Source organism: Callospermophilus lateralis, chromosome 14, assembly GCF_048772815.1.
Source record: "Callospermophilus lateralis isolate mCalLat2 chromosome 14, mCalLat2.hap1, whole genome shotgun sequence".
In the NCBI taxonomy this organism is placed as follows: Eukaryota; Metazoa; Chordata; class Mammalia; order Rodentia; family Sciuridae; genus Callospermophilus; species Callospermophilus lateralis.
The window spans coordinates 33,418,466-33,442,297 of record NC_135318.1 but is presented as its reverse complement, the minus strand read 5'-3'; the positions used below and the strand labels follow the sequence as shown (position 1 = coordinate 33,442,297).

The following is a 23,832-nucleotide window of genomic DNA, read 5'->3' as shown; positions in this document are numbered from 1 at the left end:
AATAAAAAATAAGAAGGGCTGGGGATATAGCTTAGTGGTAGAACACTTGACTGGCTCAACCCTAGGCTGGATTCCCAGTACTCCCCACCCCCCAAACACAGACAAAGAAAGAAAGAAAAAGAAAAGATGACCCTTCAAGAATGTAATGCATATGAAAACCTATAATTTCCTAATAGCTTCTAATTCTTTGTTCTGTTGTTTTTATTGTGACCTTTCCCTTCTAGACTAAAATTTTTAAGGGAAAGATCTTATTCTTCTTGCTGTTTCCCAAATTATAAAATACGGAGTCTGGAACATAGAAAATATGCAGTAAGATGTCATGTAGGGTTGTGATTCAGTAAGTAAGGACAGAAGGGTTTGGGGCTCATCTGATAGGAACAGAAGCCAGTATGCCCGCAGGAGAAACACACCATTTCCCTTGGAAAAACTGACTACTATGCAATGTTACATTCTGGTGGCCACTGTTTGAACAATCAGAAACTTTCTCCTTACAAGGTGGGAAGGGGCATCCAGGAGTCAGTCCTGCAAAGAGACACAGATGGCAGCCTTCAAGGTACTGTCACCATTACGCAGGCCATGCCTGTAATAACCATTATGATATTCTGGGGAAATATCAAAGCAATTTCCTAGCCCTTGAGATATAAAACAAGAAATAAGGTGGTGGAATAACATCAAAAGTGGAACTGTGAACTTCTGAGTTTAAGGACACTCTGATGAGAACCGGGTAACATACCAAGTTCAAGGTTATACTTTGATTTTTAAAAGACTGGATATCTGAAATCTGAACATTTCTTAACTGTAAGACTGGACAGAGCAATAAAGTTCAATGCAACTCTGAGTATATACATTTCGCTTTTACTGAGAAAATGAAAAAGAAATATTAGAAACACAAAACATGCCATTCTTGCTATATGTGAAATTATTATTTTAGAAGATATTTCTCTTAAAGCTTTGCAAAAAAAGGGCTTTTGCATAGTTATTTTTAAAAAGCATTCTTGTGCTGTCACGTAAAACAAATTAGAATAACATTTAAAAAATTTAAAAATTAAAGGGAAAAAAAGTATTCTTGTGTATTTCAACATGTAAATGGATCATAATCTTTGGAGATTTCTGAGTTAAATGGCACGATAAAAATCAGAAAGCAATAAAAACGTTTCCCTTTCAAATTAATCTTAATTGACACTTCAAAACTTATTTATGCATGCTGGGGATCAATGCCAGGCCCTCTCACCTGCTAGGCAAGTACTCTACCACTCAGCTATATCCCAGGTCCCCATAAATAAACTGAAAAACTAATTTTTTGGGGGGTGGTGCTAGAGATTAAACGCAGGGCTTCACACATGCTGGGTAAGACTCTATCAATCAGCTATACATTTAACCCTTAAATATATTTTTTTCTAATATAGGTTAAAAATCAATTTCATTTTTTTAATAAAAGGAAAGTACACAAATCAATTCTATTTAAAAGATTAGAGATAGTCTAAGAATTAGAGATAGTCTTCATCCTCTAAGTAATAACTGAATAATTTTTTAAATTTTTCTCTCCATGCACTTATATATTTAATGATTCTTTTTGAAAAAATAAACATATCCAGGTATGTGTGGGTTGGTAATACAAATCGAAGATTCTAAACCAAACTTACCTAAACATATGAAGGTATCCAATTTCACCTATTTGAAAGGTTTGGGTTGAGTTTAGGTACACATTGAGAATGGCCGAATATCCTTAACATATAGAAATTGTTTTTTGAGTTTTTCCTGCCAGAAAATACCCACCTAAATACCCGATGATACATGCCAAAGGTTTCCTAGTGCTTTTGCTTTTCAGTGGACTTCCAGATAGTTCGGCATGTCTGTCTGCATCTGAGGAAAGAAAGAAACATGGAGACAACCAATGAGGCAGATTTCTCTACCTACACCACACACACTGCAGAAATAAAAAGTGCAAGTGGAAAACAGAGCAAAATACCCATCCGATTCCTGTATAATTTCCTTCCGGATTTGAGAAAAAACCATTCCTAGTTCTGTATCCCAATACTAAATCAAGGATTTATGTGGAGAACACTCACTTTAAAGCCTCATGTAAGTGCAGTTAATACACACCTTACACATGTGCGCACACACACACCTAAAAAGCAATGGAAATATGCTTTCATTGTAGCCATGGCATTTCTGAATTATAGTAATGAAATCCCCATCGGACAAGACGGAACCAGGCCTACATAGAATCAACCAGGCTTAGGTCAAGGACAACTGACAAAAGCACTCCTCACCCTTGGACATAGATGGAGTGGGTCCCAACAAAGGAGTCTTAACCTAATGTGACAAAACGACATAAGATGAAAGCCTGGCGACGGAAACGACAAACCATTTGGCTTTATCACTGGTTCTCTATCCCTCGTGTCCTAGTATGATGTCATTTGTGCTGAGATCTAAAATGTTACCTGTATGCAGAGTTTTCATCCAATAGTCAGAACAGTAAGCTACTGTGAGGGTGGATATTAGCTCATAAAAGATTCCATCTACTCTTCTTGAACCATGTCATAAGATATTTTAGACCCAGAAAAATAAAGCTTACAACACAAACACTGCAGTTTTAATTAGCTGTCATTAGATGGAAGAGTAGATGTGGAACACAGCTGCACCATGTCAAAGGGATGATACAGAGTTTTGAGGAACAAAATGAAATGTGTACTGAGACTTTTTTAAACTCACAGATGTCATCATAAAGCTGGAGTAGCTTTGGCCAGTGTTGTTTTATGTTCATGCCTTTTCCCCACCTTCACATATTTAACAGAATTGTCCTACAGACTTTCTGATTCTACTGGAGAATTTTTCCTTTTGCAAAATGAGACCACTTTTCTGGGCATACATACAGAAGTTTTCTTTGACACCCACAGGGTACACAAATGTACAATTCAATCTGAAATCTCAAATAATTTAAAATGAAAATGAACTTTGTCATGAGCTCTAACCTCTCTTCACCAAGAAAAATCTTCTGAAAACTGTTAAACAGAAGGTGGGAAAATAACATTTGGAAAAAAAAAAAAACATTAAAATAGACAAAGCACATACTACAGAGGGCCTTAAGCACCAGGAAACTAACTTGTGCCCCCAAGCACTGGCTAATTATTAGGCACCCACAGACAACTATAAATGATCCAATTTCCTTTCCTCCTACACAGTTGATTCCCTTTGGGAAAAACATAAATCAATGCGCTAAGAACCTGTTGTTGAATAATAACAGAGACATCAGCAGAAATATAAGTATATTTTAGAGGTGTAATCTACTTAAAAATCAGGAAACGACTCAAACTCTATAAGGATCAAACACTGTCAAATCACAGAGCCATAATACTACACAATTCTTAATATCAATTGGCTCACATAAAATTTTATTTGGGAAAGGGAAAAGGTGAAAATATTCTTTCTTCTCTATTAATAAAATAAAGCTTGAGTGAATTATCTTATTTGTTCAATATCTTGGACAAAGGCAATCACTGTATTAACTAATATTAACTTTGCTCTTTATTCCAGTCTGTAAGACCCAAAAGGAAAACTGCCACATGGCTGCAGTTGATGGTCACTGATGGATATTACCTTGGCAAGAATCAACAAAGCCACTGAAGGGGTCATCAACACAATACCAAAGATATTTCATTTTGTACTACACTGATTAGCTTCTACCTTTTTATTTAATTAGTAGGACTGATTATGTAATGTTCCAAGTAAAAATGTATATTACAGGGCATCACTCTTATAGAGACCAAAGCTCTTTAGAAGGATCCATATTTCATTAATCTTCACTATATTTTAAAGAAAGTAGTTGGTGGAGAGAATTATCAGTCTCAGTTACCCAGAAACTAGAAGGTGCTAACATGACCTAGTCTATTTAATAGTGAGGAACCTCCCTCAGGAAAGAAACCTAATGGTATCTGATCCACACTGGTAGAATCCTGGTCTGCAAAGATGAGGCCAAATTTGGTGCCACTTGGTAGTCAGTCCTTGCTCCCAAGTTCCTCACTTATCTCTATTTAATCAGAGAAGCATTAAAAGTGCACAAAGAAAGCAACCAGAGAAATGCCCAAAGAACCCTGAGGAGCCAGGTATGGTGGTGCATGCCTGCAATCCCAGCAACTCCAAAGGCTGACACAAGAGGATGCAAGTTCAAGGCCAGCAATTTAGTGATGCCCTAAGCAACTTCAAAAGATCCTGTCTCAAAATTTCCATAAAAAGGGTGGGGATATAGTTCAGTGGTACAGTGCCTTGAATTCAATCCCAGGTACCAAAACAAGCAAATAAAAAATCCTGAGGGAATCAAAATCTGCCCAGACAGGGAGAGCATCCATATTTTACTCAAGTTACTTGATTGGGTATCTCTTTAACCTCCTAGAAGATGATCTATATTTCCTTGAGATAAATGTGGAAGAACAGTCACTTTTATTGTAACTTACAGTGGATTCATGCAATGATTTGGAAATATGGGGGGGGGGGGGACAATGAGATAGAAAATCTGCAAAATCCACACACTAAGTTAAAATGCACTAAAGCATCTGCATGAGCTTTCCAGATCTCTGTGAAAATCATTAGTAGGATTTGCTTATAGAACTATAAAGGCATTTCTAACAAGACACAACACAGGTACTATAAATGTTTTTTATAAACTATATTTAAAAAATATTTAGCAAATACATTTGTGTGTGTGTGTGTGTGTGTGTGTGTGTGTGTGTGAGTGTGTGTGTGTGTGAATGTGGTTCTGGGGATTTGAACCAGGGCATTCTAACACTGAGCTATATCCCCAGCTCCCCCCCCCCGCCCCCCACTTTTTAAGACAGGGCCTCCTTAAGTTGCTGAGGCTGGCCTTGCTGGGATTACAGGTGGGCACCATCATGACTGGCTGGCAAATACAACATTAAAAAGGCCAAAGACAAAAATGAGGGAAGTATTTACGTCACATATCACAGACCAAGAGCTGTTAGATACAAAATTTCCAAAAGTCTGGAAGGCTTCTAACAGAAAAAGACCAGAATAAAAACAGCTGACAGAAAACACAAGATTTCAAATATATATAATGATTTCTATCTCATTTAAAATGAAAAATGTAATCTAATGTCAGTTATGCTTTACCCACCAATTAGTTAAGGCTTTGAAGATGGACAACATTGCTGGCAAGATTCTAGAGAAATAGGCATTGTCCAGATGGGATGTAAACTGAAGGTTTTCTGAGGGCACTTGGGTCACAACTATCAAAATTAAAAAGTGCATGTTCCATGATCCAGATTTTCATTTAGGATTCTACTTCATAAAACACTATAAACATGTTTTGTTTGTTTGTTTGGTGCCAGGGATTGAACCCAAGGCCTCAAGAGCATGCTAAACATTGTGCTCTATCACTAAGCTACAGCCTTACAACCCCAGTCTCAACACATGCCCATTTTAATCATCAATGTGAAATCATATCTGTATAAGGACACTGATTCCAACATCATACCAGAAAAAATTGGGAATATGATTTTTTAACAGGGAATTGGTTAAATTGAAGTATGACAAAATAATTAAGCAGCAGGCAAAAAAAAAAAAAAAAGGAAGTAGCTCTTCATGATATATTAAGAAAGCAAGGCACAGAACAGTAAAACTATAGAGAAACAAAGAATAGACCTATGTGAATTCTTACAGATGCATAGAATATCTCTGGATACTCAAGATGATGATAAATGTTACCTCTAAAGAGAGTCAATCAGGAATGACAGAGGTGATTAGATTTATAACCACTTTTGTACCTTTAAAAAAATGTAAAGTACTAAAATAAGTAAACCAAAACTCTTCTCTACTGATGTTCCAGAGCTTAACACTTAAGAAAAGTCTCTCTATATAGCTGCTAATAGTAACTTCTGCTGAGAAATCTCTAGGAAAACTTGTATCTAATTAATTTTTCATGAAATGGGGTCTTAGGATACTTTCCAAAGTTGTATTCCTGTCTTCAAACAGAAAAATGGCTCTCAGTGACTCCAAAAATCACTTGACACTGGGGAGTATTGCTGCCATGAAAGGCTGGTGTTGATTCAGAAGCACTTTATTACCTATGCAAACTGCCAAGGTGACTGGCAAATCATCAGGACCTATTTTTCTAGCAATGTTAGTTTCATTGACACACCTACTACTAAATGTCAGTGTGAGGATCCTGAATCTCAAAGAGTGATAATCCTGTGCTCATCTGGTGTTTGAGAGACTGTGCATCACGGACAGTCACCTGGTAACCCTGAAGGAAGGTTTAGTGGTAATAACAAAGGAGAAACACCATTTTTTTTTTTTTTTTTAAAGCGGAGGGAAAGAGCATCGAAAGGGGAAGAGACAGGATGTCTAAACTTGATATTGTGTTACTACTTGTGCTGCTTGGGTGCAAACCCTGTCAAGGACTTTATTTTAGGTCTTGGCCTCCTAATCCATCCTTAATAAGCACTATCTGCATGGTAGACTTGACTTAGGCATTTTACTAATGCTAGAATCTTTGGTATGAACTTATATATTCCTACACGAAAGTGTATTATATTATTAAAACAAATGTTTATGTATTTGTAAAAATTGGTTTTAAATTTTTTTTCAAGTTTGTTTATTTTTTATTTTGAGACAGGGTTTCACTAAATTGCTTAGGCTGGCCTCAACTTACAATCCTCCTGCCTTGGCCTCCTAAGTCATTGTGATCACAGGCATGCACCATCATGCCCAGCTCACATGTTTAATCTTAAACATTTATTGATCTTACCATATACTTCAGTTCCTAAGTTATTTCTTTGGTAGGAAACATTTCTATAGTACCAATTGGAAGCATTTAAAAGGAAGAACACTGTAAATTTGTTTCCCACCCCTTTCTCTTAGTGTTCGTTTCCCTTCCCATAGACATCACTACCTTTGTGTTCTGGGGATTGAACAGAGGAGTGCTTTACTACTGAGCTACAACCCCAACCCTTTTTATTTTGAGTAAGGGTCTTGTTAAGTTGCTTATGGCCTAAGTTGCTGAGGCTGGCCTGAAACTTGGATCCTCCTGCCTCAGCCTCCTGAGTCACTGGGATAAAAGGTGTGTGCCACCACACCCAGTTTACACATTGCTACTTCTTGCTGATTCCCTTTTTACCATACTATATGCCTTAGTATAAGCTTCTTAATGAAAATGAAGCCAGAGTGTTCCTGTAATCAACTGAAAAAATTTCCTCTAAAGCCAGGCATGTTGGTGAATGCCTAGAACTTAGAAGGCTGAGGCAGAGCACCCCTGGGTTTGATCCCTAGTACCAATTTGATCCCAATAGGGATGACCTTAGAAGTCATAATTGAGACCCCAATCTCCAGTTTCTCTCCTTAGTTTGCTGCTTTACTCTTACAGGCTGTCACTCTACAGACTCTGGCTATGACACTGGTTATAATGTTGCTCCCAAGGAAAGAAATGATCAAAGGGATCAATTTCTACTGTGCTTATAAATAAGGAGTCTCAAGTTCACAAACTATTTTCTTTTTTCAACATGATGATCAATTATTCTAAAATGTATTAATTAGAACTCCCGATCAATATTTTCAGAATTACCAACTCCCACTTGAACTCAAACTACATTTATACTGCATCTCAGTGATCCTTAACCTTTTTGGGGAAAAGTTTACTTGGGGGGAAGACTATTCATTTCAGGGAACCACAGACTTGGTTGCTGGTGGACATCAGGTTATTAACATCTAATCTTCTAACAAACCAAGATCAAGGGATCTGGTGAAGAGCTTATAATCATGTACTATAAGAAGGTAAAAGATAATTTAAGAATCAATTAGATGCAAGGAAAATAATTCATTAGTTGCTTTTCTGAAAAGAAAATAACTGATGGCTGCTGAAACACTAATTTTAAATCTTAAGGTAAAACTGATTATGTTAAGAGTGACTAAGCTAAATAGAAAATAGTATATGTTCTTTAAAAAGAAATTTGATTTGCAAAAGTTTCTTTTTCTTTAAATCTCACCAAAACAAATGATTTTTCTTTTACTATTATTTTCTGTAGAAATAAAATGCAGGTAACTTAATTGTGATCCTTTTTTAGCAGCATGGTCCTTTAATCAAAGAGAAAAAAAAAAAATAGAATGGGGTGACAGAAGAGCAGACTTGATTCCAGAATAATCAGAATAAAGACAATGTGTAAATTAACTGAAAATTAACAAAGATCCAGGGGGAAAAGCAGCTTTCTGAGCAGCCAATTTAGTTGGTGATGGTTTCTTTTCCATTCATAGGAACAAAGATGATATAGAATCCCAGCCAATTTTAATGGAAGAATTTCATTCATTTTTTTCCAAAGGTTTGAATTATTCTTTTTATTTAAGAAATTATATATAAATATATCTGCTTTAAATTAACTGAATGGTTTGGACAAATATAGTTATTTTCCAGTTCCTTAAAATGGGGAAGAAAGTGATAACACGAGTCCATGACATGTTAGGGCAACACTGACACTGCAGCCAACTTCCCTTCTTTACAAAGCACTTTTCTTCATCTTACAGAGCTTTAAGTTTAAAGCCTTTCAACTTCCAAGTTTCTACTGAACATTACTGTTAGAAACAAAAAATATTTTTTCAGTCATCATTCCTGTCACGGACATCCTCCTTAAAGTGGAACATCTTATATAATGAGATTTCTTATTTCACATATAAAGCATTTGAACTTCTTAAGACTTTCTGTTAATCCAGACAAGGGTTTTCTCATCCCTTAGGAAAAAAAAAACTACTCCAGGAGGAGTGTGACCACAGAGCTAACACACAAATTATGTACATGTTTTCAGATACATGGTAGTAGCAGAACAATCCACAGTTCACTGATACATAGGACTTTGGTTCTAACAAAAAAATGAAACATAAGCAAGACTGAATATGTTGAAAATGAGTAATGAATCATGTAAATGTTATGTGGTAATATGATATGATTATGAAATGGAAACCAAATCAGACAAATAAGACTGCTCAACCACAAATTTAGAGGCTATGTACGTTGTAAAAACTAAATGTGCACTTTCAGAAAATTCACCCAAAAATGATTTTATAATTTATTTATAATTTGCTAAACCTTCTAATAAATACAGCATTTGTTATGAAGCACTGTAAATTTCCATAACATTGTATGATTTGCAAAAGCTTCTTGGGAAAATGAGAGGTTTACAAAGACATACAATTTCTAATGATTATAAATTAATTTTATTTAAGCCTAATGAATCCACATAAGACAGGACTGTGCTGTCTCAAATAGGGAGCTTCATTATAACACCATCCTCAGGGGTTATGTTGCAGTACTACCTAAGAGGTAAAAGTGCTTCAATAAGGGCTCTTTCAGCAATTCCATCACAAAACCCCACTGGATAGGGTCATCTCCCAATCTTCTGCTGAGTGCTACTCTGATAAAGATTTACAGAGGTTTTCCCCCTAGGTTGGCATGATACAAATGGCAGCAGACAAAAACAATGTTTTAAAAAAAAAACAACAAAACAAAAAAAACAAATAAAAGGCTGTACACAGAACTTATGTTTATTGCAAACAAAAGAAAGGGAGAGAGAGGGAGAGGGAGAGGGAGAGAGAGAGGGAGAGGGAGGGAGAGAGAGAGAGAGAGAGAGGGAGAGGGAGAGAGAGAGAGAGAGAGAGGAAGAGAAAATGGTCAGAAAAGCACAACATATAAGGTTAAGAATTTAAAAACGTCTTACATTCTGCCCTAATGGCAGCATAATTAATAGCAACAAACGGCCGTCTTGCTGCCTGCCGCAACCGTAGGGTATTTTTGCAGACCTGACGAGCAAACTTTGTGAAATATGTAGTATGAAGGAAGAAAGCTTGGCGGGTCTTCACTGCAGACTTTGGACTCCCAGTGTTTCGGACAGGCATCCCCTGCATAGCCTGCCGGGACAGGTGACTTCTAACTCGGGGGTCCTGCAAAATCAGAAACCAATGAACATTTAAAGGATAGAACTTGTCAAAACACATTACCACCTGCATCATGCTCAAAGAAAAGCCTGAAATTCAAATCATCCTCTGATGCATCTATAACTTAGGACCCTGCCCCTAAAAGATAGACTTTAAAAATCGAGCATTCTGGAGAAGAAGGCAGGGAGTACAGATTAGAAATACTGAGGTACTGCAAGAAATCAAACGAATGCTTAGAAGTGGGTCAGCAAGGTGAGAACTGTACTTGTGCAGAAGGGTGCACCCCCAGAGGGAACCCGGCCAGCAGACCATACCTGGAAGGGCAGTTGGCCAGTTTTTATCCCTAACGAAGCTCTCTCTTTTTTGTTCTGATAGGAAGAGTTCAAGGGTACAATCTACAAGATTAGCCAATTTAAAATTGGCAAGGGCATAGAAAAGTGCTACAGTTGTGACTGGATACCTTTTAGGGGAATTTAAAAATGGCTCCATTCTGACCACATGGTTTCCTAACTTAAGATGGCTCCACTATACATGTGACATTTAAATTACAGTAAACATGTCTGTTTTGTGTTACAGGTTTAACTTTGATAGAAAACATAAATCTTATGATACAGAAGGGAACTGGTGGAGAGTATAATACAAACAATCCCAAATTGCATACATAATAGTAAGGAGATTGTCAATGAGATCACTGGATTTTTTAATATGGAGTCTTGATATCCCATCAGCAATGAAAAAGAAGTTTCCCTCTGGCAGACATAGGTGCCTAACATCATTAATCTCTAAGGATTTTATCAAAATCATATTCAATTACTATTCCCTTCAAGATTGCGTCCAGGAACTTGTTGTCCCTCCACAACAGCTAGGGGCACAGAAAATGTTTAATTTGTGTTTATTATTTAGTCTAATAAGACATTTTCAAAAGTAGTCAAAGGTTACAAACTATTTTTAAAAAGCAATTAAAACAAACAATTTGTAAGCTCTCTATTTATGTCAACACCTCCCACACACATTATTCTTTTTTCTGAGTATCTCACAAGACTAATATTTTGAATACCTGAAAACATTTGATTTTTCCCTGCTCCTCTCTCCACACTTACTCTGAATACCTTGGTGCTATGTTTAGCTATAAAAACAGCTTTACTCATCTTTAAATTATCCTATACTGTGTTTCCATTATATTGCTAGTACAGTATAGGATAATTTAAATTCCCAAGGAATGAGCTCACTATTGAAAATTATGAATGACAACACTTCAGTACTAAAAGCCTACAGCTCACATACCTCTGTAGTTGGACTGGGAGATAACTTTTCTTCTTCTGACTGGGTGGGCATTTTCAGGCCTCCATATTTTTTCCAATACAGCCAACAAGTTGCACATAATCTACACTGCATATTGGGTGGGCCCCAAGAATACCACTGGTGAGACTGTGTAGCTGCAGATGGAGGAAGAAGAAAAAGAATGCAAGGAAATTTATAACATCAATTCAAATATCCCAAAGTCACCTTTAGTTTACAATGTTATTTTTCTTTCCCTAGCTTAAAAGCCAAACATAATATATGCACATATTTTTCAATACTCAGGATTCAATAAACCAAATATTTATTTCTACTATATATATATATACAGTGTCTGTGGCACCTATTAAGAGGCTATTAGGTGGAGTCTCCTATAGTAGGCATTATGCTGCTAGGGAGTTTGTGTTAATTAAAAATACTCTTATTATGCACATTTCTGGAAAAAAGTTTTCAGAAAGATGATGAGGAGAAGAAAGAAGAGGAATTATTGTAGTATTTAAAATCTAAACCCAGATTCAGAAACCACTCCAGGGGCTTAAGGCACTCAGAGATGTCCCATTGATAAAGTCAGGAATCTAATGGAAACAGGAATCTCTTTGCCATTCCTTTATTTTAGTCAACAAATACTTACTTTAGGATTTCTTCCTTTAAAACCAGAATTACTTTTTAGACTCTCAATCCCTATCAAGTGAGCACATGTCATTACCATCACAATAAACCAAAGACTTAAACTGTAGTGGATTCATTCCTTGACTGAACACTGTGAGGTGGTATGAAGCAATCTTTGCAGCTTAAATTGGTGCGATGCAACATTAAAAGCACACCCATGATTTTTTTGGATCCAAGTCTAGGACAGAAAACACTGATGTTGAAACATTAAGTGAACTAAGTACCTAAAAACTCTAACTTTTCTTTGGAAAAATCTTATTCTGATCTGTAAGTTACCTTCATCAGATCAAAATGTTCTGATAGAACATTAAAGGTGTCAACACTTTACAAACCAATGTCAACCACGACAAAATATGCCTTAAGGGTGAGGTTCAGTGGCAGAGCTCAGGCTTAGCATGTGCCTGGGTTCAATCCACAGCACTAGCCCCTCCCTCCAAAAGAAAGAGAATGAGAAAATATAGTGACTATCACATTTACTGCCTTGTAGATTATTGGTAACATATGTGCTTTTTATTTCTAGAGGATTCCTTGCAAATATAAGCCTTTTAAAAAACCTTCCCTTTTATAATTTGAAACAAATAATAAGTCAACTTTATATATTTATTTATGTTTCACTATTATTATTGAAACCAGAGGCTCTTCACCACCAACCCACACCCCCAGCCCTTTTTCTTATTTTGAGACAGGGTCTCACTACATTGCTGAGCCTCAAACTTAAGATTCTCCCTCTGGCCTCTGCCTTTTGAGGCGCTGGAGTTACAGGTGGGCACCACTGCCCCCTACTCCCAACCCTTTTAAGTTAGGGCTTGCTAAATTGTCCAGGCTGGTTTTGAACCTGTGATCCTTCTGCCTCAGCTTCCCAAGTAGCTAGGGTTACATGTGTGTGCCATTGTGTCTACCAGGTTTATTTTTTAAACACAAATTTTAAGAATCCACAGCATCAAGTCATGGCTCTGTGTTGGATTCTGAATATAAAATTTGATGTATAATTAACTTGAATTCAATTAAAGAGCAAATATCAGCTGGCACAGTGACACACATTTATATTCCAGGAGCCTGAGACAGGTGGATTCCAAGTTTGAGGCCAACCTGAACAATTTAGCAAAACCTTGTTTCAAAATAAGAAAAGGGCTGAGTGAGGATACAGCACACCTAGGCTCAATCCTTGGTACCAAAAGAAAAAGAAGAAAAGAAGTAAATATCACTTGACAAATAGAAAACATCAAATTCTATCATTCTGTAAGTATAAATCTTATTTATTTATTTGGGTACCAGGGATTGAACTCACAGGTGCTTAAACACTAAGCCACATCCCCAGCCCTTTTTTTGTATTTTATTTACAGACAAGGTCTGACTGAGTTGCTTAGGACCTTGCTATGTTGCTGGGGCTGGCTTTTAACTCATGATCCTCCTGTCTCAGCCTCCCAATCTGCTGGTATTATGGGCGTATACCACTGCATCTGGCTCTAGTATAAATCTTTTATGTATATTAAGATACATTTTATGATAGATATTAACAATATGTTGATCAAAAATATAAAATTAAAATCACTTGTATGTCAGACACACATAAAAATGACAATTAAGTATTTAAATTAGTATTTCACACATGAATGTGAAAGAGATTTGAAAGCTGGGCACCATGGCATGTGCCTGCAATCTCAGGAATTCAAGAGGCTGAGGCAGGAGGATCATAAATTTGAGGCCAGCCTTAGCAACTTAGACCCTCAGCAACTTCATGAGATCTTGTCTCAAAATAAAAAACCCAAAAGGGCTAGGGATATTCTCAGTAGTAAAGCACACCTGGGTTCAATCCCCAGTGCCAAAAAAGAAAAGGTTTGAAAGTAAAAAAAGAAGACAGATTGCCAGGTGCAGTAGGGAGCACCTATAGCACCAGTTAATCAAGAGGCTGAGGCAGGAGGATAATTTGATCCTAGGAGTTTGAGTACAGACTGGGACCATAGTGAGATCCCATCTTAAAAAACAACTAAGCCACTACCACTTGTGTGCATAGTTCTTTTTATTTTCACATAAATATAATGAATTTCCCAAATCCAAGAACTTCCAATTCAGAGGCACTTACAATGCTATGCATATAAAATCTTGACCAAAAGAATCTACTTTTTTGCAAACTGATTTCCTTTGTGCTCTGATGGTACAGAGAATGAATGGTTAGACACATGTTCATGTCCCATTTCTAGAAAGTCAGTACTTTGTGTGGCTCAAGTCTTCCTTAGAGTCAAGAGAAATAATTATATGATTTGATTTTAAAAGTCTTTTCTAATGCTGACACTTAATGTGGGATATAGTGCAGACTGAGTCTTAAAGTCCCTCTCCCATGTCCCTAGGCAGTGAGTAGGTTCATCTACCCCCACAAAGAGCTGTCAAGAGCCAAACACTGGGTACAGGTAGACTTTCAATAAACATGTGCTTCCTTTCCTCTCCCACCCCAGGCTACCTTCATTGGAAGAAAACAGATGATGTCACCAATGCCACATTAAGAGATTATACTAGCCAGGTGCTCAGACTACAAGTCAGCTACTCAGGAGGCTGAGGCAGGAGGAGTCTGAAGGCAACTAAGCAATATCCTTTCTCAAAAATTTTTTCTTTTTTTCTTTTTTCTTTTTTTTTTGATACTGGGGATTGAACCCAGGGGCACTTAATCCCTAAGCCATATCCCCAGCCCTTTCTGTATTTTAGTTAGAGACATGGTCTCACTGAGTTGCTAAATTGCTGAGGCTGGCTTTGAACTCACCTTCCGAGCCACTGGGATTATAGGGATGTGCCACTATGCATGGCTCAAAAGATTTTTTAAAAAGAGACAGGGATGTAGCTCAGTGGTAGTGTGCGACTGGGTTCAATCCCTAGTACCAAAAGAGGTGTGTGTGGGGGTCATTCTATTGTTGCTTCAAATTTAAGTAAACAACAACCTATCAGTTCATCTCACCATCCCATTTAATACCCAGGGCAGAAAATACTGCCAGCATAGATAAATAACAGCAGGGATCTAAGGCCAAAAGCAAATGTCACAGAACAACATCTCCCAAACTGGTGCCCTGAAATAGCAGTTTATCCCCAGATAAGCCTTTCCTACAGAATTACCAGGCACCTTTAATTTGTCAAATAATACTAAAAAACTCCAAAAGGAAATTTGGTATGTATAATGAGACCATGGCTTGGTCAAAGCTAATCCAACCTTGCACAGTTGAGCAAACACTGCCATTGAACACACAATAGAGCTCTTCCAAAGCAAAGGAAATCCAATATCTACCTTTGATGTATGGCACAGAATAAGTACCCAGTGATCGGCCCCTTCATTCCCTGCAGAAGGCAAGGACAGGTCCCTATTCACTATGAGGAGACAATGCCCTGCCTCTACAATGCGCTGACCCCACGATGCTCACCAATCCCACCCCACACTGCAGGGCTGTTCCCTGCACAAACAGAAGGCAGGTCTCTCCAACAGGAAAACAAAGCCCAGTTGGAGCAAACTTACCGTAGCAGCTCTCACAGGCTCGCCCTAATAGGGGGTTCTGGGGCTGGAACGTGGTCCCCACAGCTCCATTCACAGCGCCAGGCTTGCCATTGCTGGTGGATATTTGGTTGGGATTTGGTTTGCTGCTTTCAGTGAGATGTAAAGTGAGGTGATAAAAATGATTTGTATAACAAGGCAAGAAGCATCACATCTCCTTACTAATTTACTTCAACTAAATAAACCTTAAAAGATTCAGTGAAAAAGAAACAAACTGGTAAAAGCAAGGTATTAACCACTCACGTTTATAAAACAAGGATATATAACAACAAATCTCTTGTGTCTTATATTCAACAAAGTAAATACAGTAACTCTGTCGGTCCAAATGCAATTTCACTGGAATATCATCAGACACTTTTGAAAGATACAAGCTATCAGGCTTTCATCACTTATCATAAATTCTTCTAAGCAAACAGAATCATTTTGGGGTAAAATAAATCAGGTTTAAGGCAGCACTGTGTGAGCAGGGAAAGCACTGTCCTCTGCAGATGCTAAGAAAGTACCTGACTGCACCCCAGCTTTAGAGGGGGGTGTCACAAGCACTGACAGTGAGCGAGCACTTCAGGAGCCTCTAAGTACCTGCCCTATTCCTAAATAGCATTTAAAATTAGAAAAAACAATAACTTTGAGCTTCAAGTTGTTTCTTTTTAAGAAAATAATTTTTAGGAGGAAAAAGGAGACATGCACAGTTCCTAGAGACTAAGTCAACAGAGCCACTACACATTTCACTAGAAATGGGCAGTCCAGACATCTCTTACTACTTCCTGTGCAAACATGGCTAACTTGTCCCCATCTACAACAGGCTAAGTCCCGTGTTTAGAAGCCATTCCCAAGAGTACTGCACAGGTGCACACGGCAGGTAAGACTCATTTTGCATACAATTCAGAGCCTAGTAAATCTCCTACACTGAGGAGCTTTCATTCTAGATGAATTTCCTACTTGGTAGATAGAAAATAAGCAAGTTTAGAAATCAATGCTGAATGAATGAATGGAGACTATTCTGTTATGGAGACCACACTGCTTCCCCATGGCTACTGAAGCAATGAGATGTCACAACTACCAATACACTTGGAATCTTAGAGCCAACAGAGTTGGCTCAGGAATTTCCTCTTTCCCACAATTCCATTTAACAGTCAAAGTCTACTGTATAAGACTTGGTCTGCCTGAGAGCAAAGACCCTACTTAAGATTTCTTTCTACATTATTAATATAACTCTCATTGACATCCTTGCAACCACCACCAGAAGAAATCATTTAACATCTAGGTACACTAAGGTCCCAGTTTATAAAAACAGGGCTACTATTTATACCTCTAACCTGTGTCACCAAAGTATTTAAGACAAGTTGGTTTTATTTTTCTGCAGTACTGGATACTGAACCCTGGACTTTGTGCACGTTAAGTAAGTGTTCTATCACTGAACTACATCCCCAGCCCCTAACAAACTGGTTTTAAAAACATGTTAAATCAGACAGAGGGTGCTTCTCTTGTAGTTTTCAGTTGAAATAGTTTTCAGTATGGAATGAAAAGTAGTAGTTTAAAATGAATAAGAGAGGGGCTGGGGATGTGGCTCAAGCAGTAGCGCGCTCGCCTGGCATGTGTGCGGCCCGGGTTGGGTCCTCAGCACCACATACAAACAAAGATGTTGTGTCCGCTGAAAACTAAAAAATAAATATTAAAAAAAAAATAAAATGAATAAGAGTTCCAAGGTCATATAATACCAATTTTTAAAAAAATATATGTACAGAAATGATTGTTCCTTTAAGTCAAATAGCTGGCCAGAAGATTCCCAGAATGAAAATTTCTGACATGTAAAATATGTGATGAAAAAGAGATAATACAAATTTACAGTTGAGCTGCCTGAAAAAAGAATAACAGGAAGCACAAATTTACTTAGTTGCTCAAGTGAGAATGTTATTTGATTGAATAAATGACTGTTCTTAATTATCATAAACACAAGGAAAATAAGTGTGCCAAGACTACACACACGTGAATCACTTAAAATATCTTCTATAAAACCAGGTACTTAAAGATCAAATCTCAGGAGACAAGTGATATCATTGTGACAATTTGTGACTGTTAAGACACACATAAAAATTTTTTTAAAGGACACATTATATGAAATTGCCCAGGCTGGGGATGTAGCTCAGTGGTAGAGCCCTTGCCTATCATGCACAAGGCCTTGGGTTCAATTCCCAGCACCACAAAAAGAAATAAGTAGGAATAATTTGGGGGCTGGGGTTGTGGCTCAGCATATGCTGAGCCACATATGCATTAGAGTGCTTACCTAGCATATGAAGGCCCTGAGTTTGATCCTCAGAACTACATAAAAATAAATAAATAAAATAAAGGTATTGTGCTGAACTACAACTAAAATATAAATATTTAAAAAAAAGAAAGAAAGAAATTTCCCTTCCTTTTATCTAGCTCCCAAACCATACCCTCCTCCTCTGTGCTCTGGGTTCCACGGTGTCAGCCCTCATGAGAACTCTGTACAGTTGGTTCTCTTCCCTGACCTTTCCTCTTACTACCGATTACACACATTTCTCCCATTTAAGACACTCTCCAGCGCCCTCTCTCTCCACTGCCCACATTTCTGTGGCTCATATGCAGTCTTCACCACTCCCATGAAGATCACCATAACCTCTTTAGTGCTAAACTGCTCGTTTTCACATCTGACAAATCTCTTTCCCTCCTTAAAACACACTCCTCTCTTGGCTTCTGTAATACCATATGACCTGGCTATCCATTTTTAGCTATCATACACTATTTGATCTGTAAATGTTGAATTTATTCAAGACTTGATCCAAAGCCCTTTTCTTGCAGCTCTCCCTCAGAAATCTCGTCTATGGTTCAAACATAATTACTGTGTGCTGATTTAGCTGTGTTTCTATCTCTAGCTTAAGACCTCTCCAGAGTTAGACTAATATAACATGTTGATAGCATATCCAACACTTCTTTTGGATAGACCCAACTCAAAATGACCTCACCTGATTTTGTGCCATGGTTTCTGAGCTTGGTGAATAGTAGGACAGTCCACCTAACTGTGCTGACCAGACATTTGGAACTCAATCTTGACAAGCAAAAGCCAATCACTTCCAAATATCACACCATTTCCAGGGCTCTAGTCAAGCCAGTGTTGCCTCTCCTCTCCGGAGTGGTCTCTGTACATCTTACTCTTACTTTCCTTCCCCAGACCATTTTCTAAACAGTGATCTTCAAGTGCAAATCTGACCATGATACTTCTCTATTCAAAATTCATTTCCACTGGGATGGGGATGTGGCTCAAGTGGTAGCGCGCTCGCCTGACATGCGTGTGGCCCGGGTTTGATCCTCAGCACCACATACAAACAAAGATGTTGTGTCTCTCGAAAACTAAAAAATAAATATTAAAAATTCTCTCTCTCTTAAAAAAAAAATTCACTTTCCACTGTCTATCACACCAGCCTTCCATGGCTCACCACACCTTTTCCACACCAGCCACACTACCTTTCTGCTCTTCAACTGTGCTCTGCCCCTTCCCTTCTAAGGATCCCACTGGCCTGGAGTTCCTCCATTATTGCTCAGTCTCTCCTCAAAGTACACGCAAACTCACTTCCTTGAAGGCTTTCTTGGGAGCATCAACTAAACTGGGGCCCCAAGGATAAATTCGCCTTCTCTGCCATACAGCACTCCCCATGCTGCATCTTTACCGTCTTGTTCCCCTTACCTGCCCCCTCTAGAGGCCAGTCTGTCTTCTCAATCTTGTTTCCTCTAGCACTGAGCAGGATGTTTTGAATATGGGAGACTGCCATGCTCAAAACATGACAGAAAAAAACAAATTTAATCTATTACTTACTTATTTATTTTAGTTGTAGGTGGACACAATACCTTTGTTTTTATTTTTATGTGGGGCTGGGGATCGAACCCAGTGCTTCACGTATGTGAGGCAAGCGCCCTACCACTGAGTCACAACCCAGTTCTTAATCTATTACCTTTAAAAATATATATATTTTTATTTATTTATTTTTAGCTGTAGTTGAACACAACATCTTTATTTTACTTATTTATGTGTATGTGGTGTTGAGGATTGAACCTAGAGCCTCCCATGTTCGAGGCGAGCGCTCTACCACTGAGTCACAACCCCAGCCCAATCTATTACGTTTTAAAACAACCTATTTCAGAGTTAATTTGGAAATTTATGGAAAGACTCACAATCTTATCAAACTCAGTAATTCAGTTGCATATTTTTGAACACTGGATATGTTTTAAATATATGTTTTTAAAGTATGATTAGAAACTGTCTTGATTTCTAAAAATCATTCACTTAGAGCAGGGTTTGGGAAATAGGCATTGTCTTGACATGACAATGATTTTAAACCCAAAGGATAATAACAGGATGCTAGACAACTAAAACAACTGAAACCTATCCATTACTAATTGAACATTTACAAAGTAGGATTCTAATTACCACTAGAACAAAGAAAACAATATAAAATACTTTTTTGTAAAGGGCCAGATAGTTATGCATTTTAAGCAATTTCAGTTGCACCCACTGAATTCTGCCACTGTAGTCTGAAAGCAGGCAATACATAAATGAATGAGTATGTGTGTGTTTCAATTAAACTATTTACCAAAAAAAGATAGATCAGATTTGGCCCACGTACTATAGCTTGCTGATCCATGGCTTAGATCAAGACACCAAAGTCAATGTAAAGCAGGAAACAACAACAATTATCTGGCTGTGTGCAGGGACAAACACCTATTATCCCAGCTACCCAGGAGGTTGAAGCAGAAAGATCCCAAATCCAAGGCCAACCTGGGCAATTTAAGGAGACTCTGTCTCAAAAACAAAAAACAAAAAGGGCTGGGGTATGACTCATTGGTAGAGCACTCCTGGGTTCAATCCTTAGTACTGCAAAAGCAAACCAAAAAAACCAACTATCTGTGTTAGTTGGTCAGAAATGGTTAAAGATACCAGACCTGTGATGTTGGCAACACTGAAGTACAAGGAAATTGATATGCTTACTTTATGAAAATCAAATACATGTGAGTTGCAACAGTATCCTCTCTGGGAAGTGGTATTTTTATAAATCAGTCAAATACAATATGTAAGTGAAAAGGAACAACAACAAAAAAATCACTCTGCAGAAGAGATATAATCATAAGGGACTTATAAATTCCATGTTTTTAAAATTATAACAGTTATGTGCTTAGAGATAAAAGATGAATACAAAAGATCATAATTCACTGCCCTTGAGGCATTCTATATGTAAAAAACATCTATCATGCAATATATTAAAATTCTGTAACTAAAGGTAAAGTATAAAATGACTGTATTTAAGCTCTAAGAATGAGAAAAATCTTGGAACAGCACACAGAAATTTATAATAAATTTCACCTTAATTCCCAAGGAATCTAGGATAGTACTATATACATAGTGCTCAAAAAACTAATTTTTCCTTAACAAATGAATAATCAAACTTTGAAGAACTCAATAAAATTGTGTAATTCATCTAAAATACAACAAATGAAAAGAAAACTGGCATTCATTTTGACATGGCAATGACCTGTAAACCCAAAGGACTCAAAAGAATGCCAGACATCTAAAACAAATGAAACCTGTCATTACCTATTGAACAGTTCTAATTAGCATTTGAACAAAGAAAACAATGCAAAATCCTCAACCAAATAATGCAAAGGACATACCTCAAAGAGGCAATGAACATCACCCAAACAAGTTCAAGTTTCCAGCTTTGTGAAATACATTTGCTTGCACTAATACAGAGTTAGTTCCATGGGTTAGTTTTGGACACTTTGTCTACAGTTTTGCTGGAAACACAGAACAGGCTCTCTTTTCCTAGTCCTTAGGTTAGTCTATATGTGGTTTCTCTTACCTCCTTTTTTTTTGTCTAAAAATAACAATAGAAGGCAAGTGTCATGCTTTGTAGAGGAAGAAAGTAAGATACACAAAGAAATTTAAACCTCGCTGAAAGTGAACAAAATAACATGGTTTGTAATGATACAATTAAGAGCAGGACAAATATTTTTAAAAATTTCATTACTTACTAAGTTGGGATATAAACTTGTTTCAGTTTACTCTCAGCTTCTGCTGCTTTTAGACGTTTCTAATTCAAAAGATGGATAAAATATTTTACACACAATGCCTATTAGTTATTACCACTTCACTGTCTTAAAAAACAAGAAAATAAAATATCAGGCTATAAATTAAAATTTACTCTTTTTAAGACAAGCTTTTCTTTCATATGCATATTCTTCAATTGTAGTAGCTTATAAGAAAAGTCACTAGATTCTGAGTTACAGAACTATAGTACTTTTTTTTTCTTCAGTGCGAGAGATAGAACCCAAAGCCTCACACACACCAGGCAAGCATTCTACCCTTGAGCCACATCCCCAGCCCTAGACATAAATTTTTAAAGTAAAGCAACGAACAGCTCCATTCCAATATATTTTTTTAATTTTTTAGGTGCTAGGGATTGAACCCAGGGTCTTGTGCATGCTAAATACTCACTCTACCATTAAAACACACCTCTAGTCCCCAAAAGGACCTATATTAGCATGGTGAAGAGGCCCATGTCCATAATTCCAGTCACTAGGAAGGCTGGGGCAGGAGGATTGCAACTTTGAGGCCAGCCTGGACAACAGAGCAAGTAAAAAGAACGGGGGATGTGGCTCAATGGCATAGCACCCCTGGATTCAAACCCTAGTGCCAAATAAATAAATAAAATAAATGAATAAATATAAACATTTTTTACTTTTACAAACTGTTTTTACTTTCTTGCTTGTTTATCTGGAAGGAACAACACACACACACAATACTTGCTTTTAGAAAAATATTCAGAGATGATTAGTTTCCAAAATCCATCAAAGAGAAAGAGACTGTCACTATTCTAAGTAAAATTAAATAAACCTTCACCCTCAAATGTTGGGAGATATGAAGTAACTTTTTTTTTTTCCTTTGGTACTGGTGATTGAACCCAGTGGCACCTGACAACTTAGCCACATCCCTAGCCCTTTTTATTTTCATTTTGAGACAGGGCCTCACTAAGTTCTTAGGGCCTCAATAAGTTGCTGAGATTAGTTTTGAACTTGGATTCTCCTGCTTCAGCCTCCGGAGTTGCTGGTATTACAGGCATGCACCACTGTGCCTGGCAACGTGCAGTAAAACTTTAAAGCTTGGCCGAGCTCACCATAAGACTGTACTGACATCAATTAGTAGCCAAGTGCAGGGAAAGGAATGGGAAGTAAATTAGATAATAAAATCCAGACACTGATCAACACAATAATGACTACAAACAGAGAAGGAAAATAATATGTGGTCAATGTTCAAAAATGAGACCAGCCAGAACACAAGGTGATCCTCCACTTTCCCAGCAAGAGGAAAAAAATGGTGAGGGGGCAACCTGAAACTTTTAGAACAGAGTTTAAATTTTTAGGAATAACTTTATTCAAACATTTTTGACTGTCCTTGATGCCACAGTCTCTATCATCTTTAGGGACCCTTTCTGATCGGAATGCACAGCCTTTCAGACCCACTGCCTTCATTTCTACTCATGTTCAAACAAGCACCTTTTGAATTACATATGATGTTGACAGAGGAAATTGTTCAACAGGCCTTGGATATCTATTCACTGTTCATGACCTCAATAACCCTTTGTGATACTTTTTAAAGTGATTCTTAAATGTATTTGTACTGCATCCCAACCTTGCCACTGTGTAACCTCCATCTTAGAGGGGAAAAATCTACATTAAATATTTGTGTCTTTATTTACAAGTTCTGACATGTGACTTCAAGAATATAAAACAAATATTGACTGAGCTTGTTTCAGGAAAATATACTTTCCCCAAAGGTAATATGATTCAAAATAAATAACTGAAGATGTTATATGAATTGAGGGCATTTGAGAAAGCCTCAAAAATTAAAAATTCCCTACTTTTAAATAATTTTGGATCACTTCTCGGCCTTTTGGCTAAGATCAAATGTAAATATCATGTATAGCACTAAAACATCAAACTAGTAAGACTACTAAAATTAAAGTAAAAAACAGGCAAGATACACACGTGTCACATAAGGACAATTCAGGAGATATTTTAAAATATCTCTAATTATAAGGTTGATGGCATTGGTCTCAACTTTCAAATCTTCATAAAAATAACTTGTTCAAGAGGTCTGTGGCAATGCCACATCTCTGATATTTCCCATCAACTATACTCGCAAACAGATGAAGCACCAGTCACATGCAAGGAAAATAATGCCTTTCTAGTGATATCCTGCTGCTCTGTCATCTTTCTAAAATATTTATCATCATGAATGATGAGGTCAAGGAAATCTAAGATGAAAATGTTAAATATAATAACTTAAAGACATGAAATCATGGAGTTAAAATTAGTATGGAAAAGAT

General features: G+C 37.3%; 1 protein-coding gene across 4 annotated transcripts in view; it reads right to left on the bottom strand.

The window, feature by feature from the left end:
* The window catches only part of Mta3 (metastasis associated 1 family member 3), a 136,555-nt gene that overhangs the window by 13,448 nt on the left and 99,275 nt on the right, over window positions 1-23,832 (bottom strand). For 3 of the 4 annotated variants that reach the window (XR_013088591.1, XR_013088592.1, XM_076832912.1), the window contains exons 11-15: window positions 21,479-21,537; window positions 15,398-15,522; window positions 11,218-11,369; window positions 9,717-9,939; window positions 1,777-1,863 (exon numbers count right to left, since the gene is read on the bottom strand). Coding sequence is in view for 2 of the 4 variants with exons in the window: in XM_076832912.1 (XP_076689027.1) it covers window positions 1,777-1,863; window positions 9,717-9,939; window positions 11,218-11,369; window positions 15,398-15,522; window positions 21,479-21,537 (646 nt within the window). In the remaining 2 variants the exon portion in view is untranslated. The remainder of the gene's footprint in view (window positions 1-1,776; window positions 1,864-9,716; window positions 9,940-11,217; window positions 11,370-15,397; window positions 15,523-21,478; window positions 21,538-23,832) is intronic. The other variant, XM_076832913.1, reaches the window with a different exon arrangement.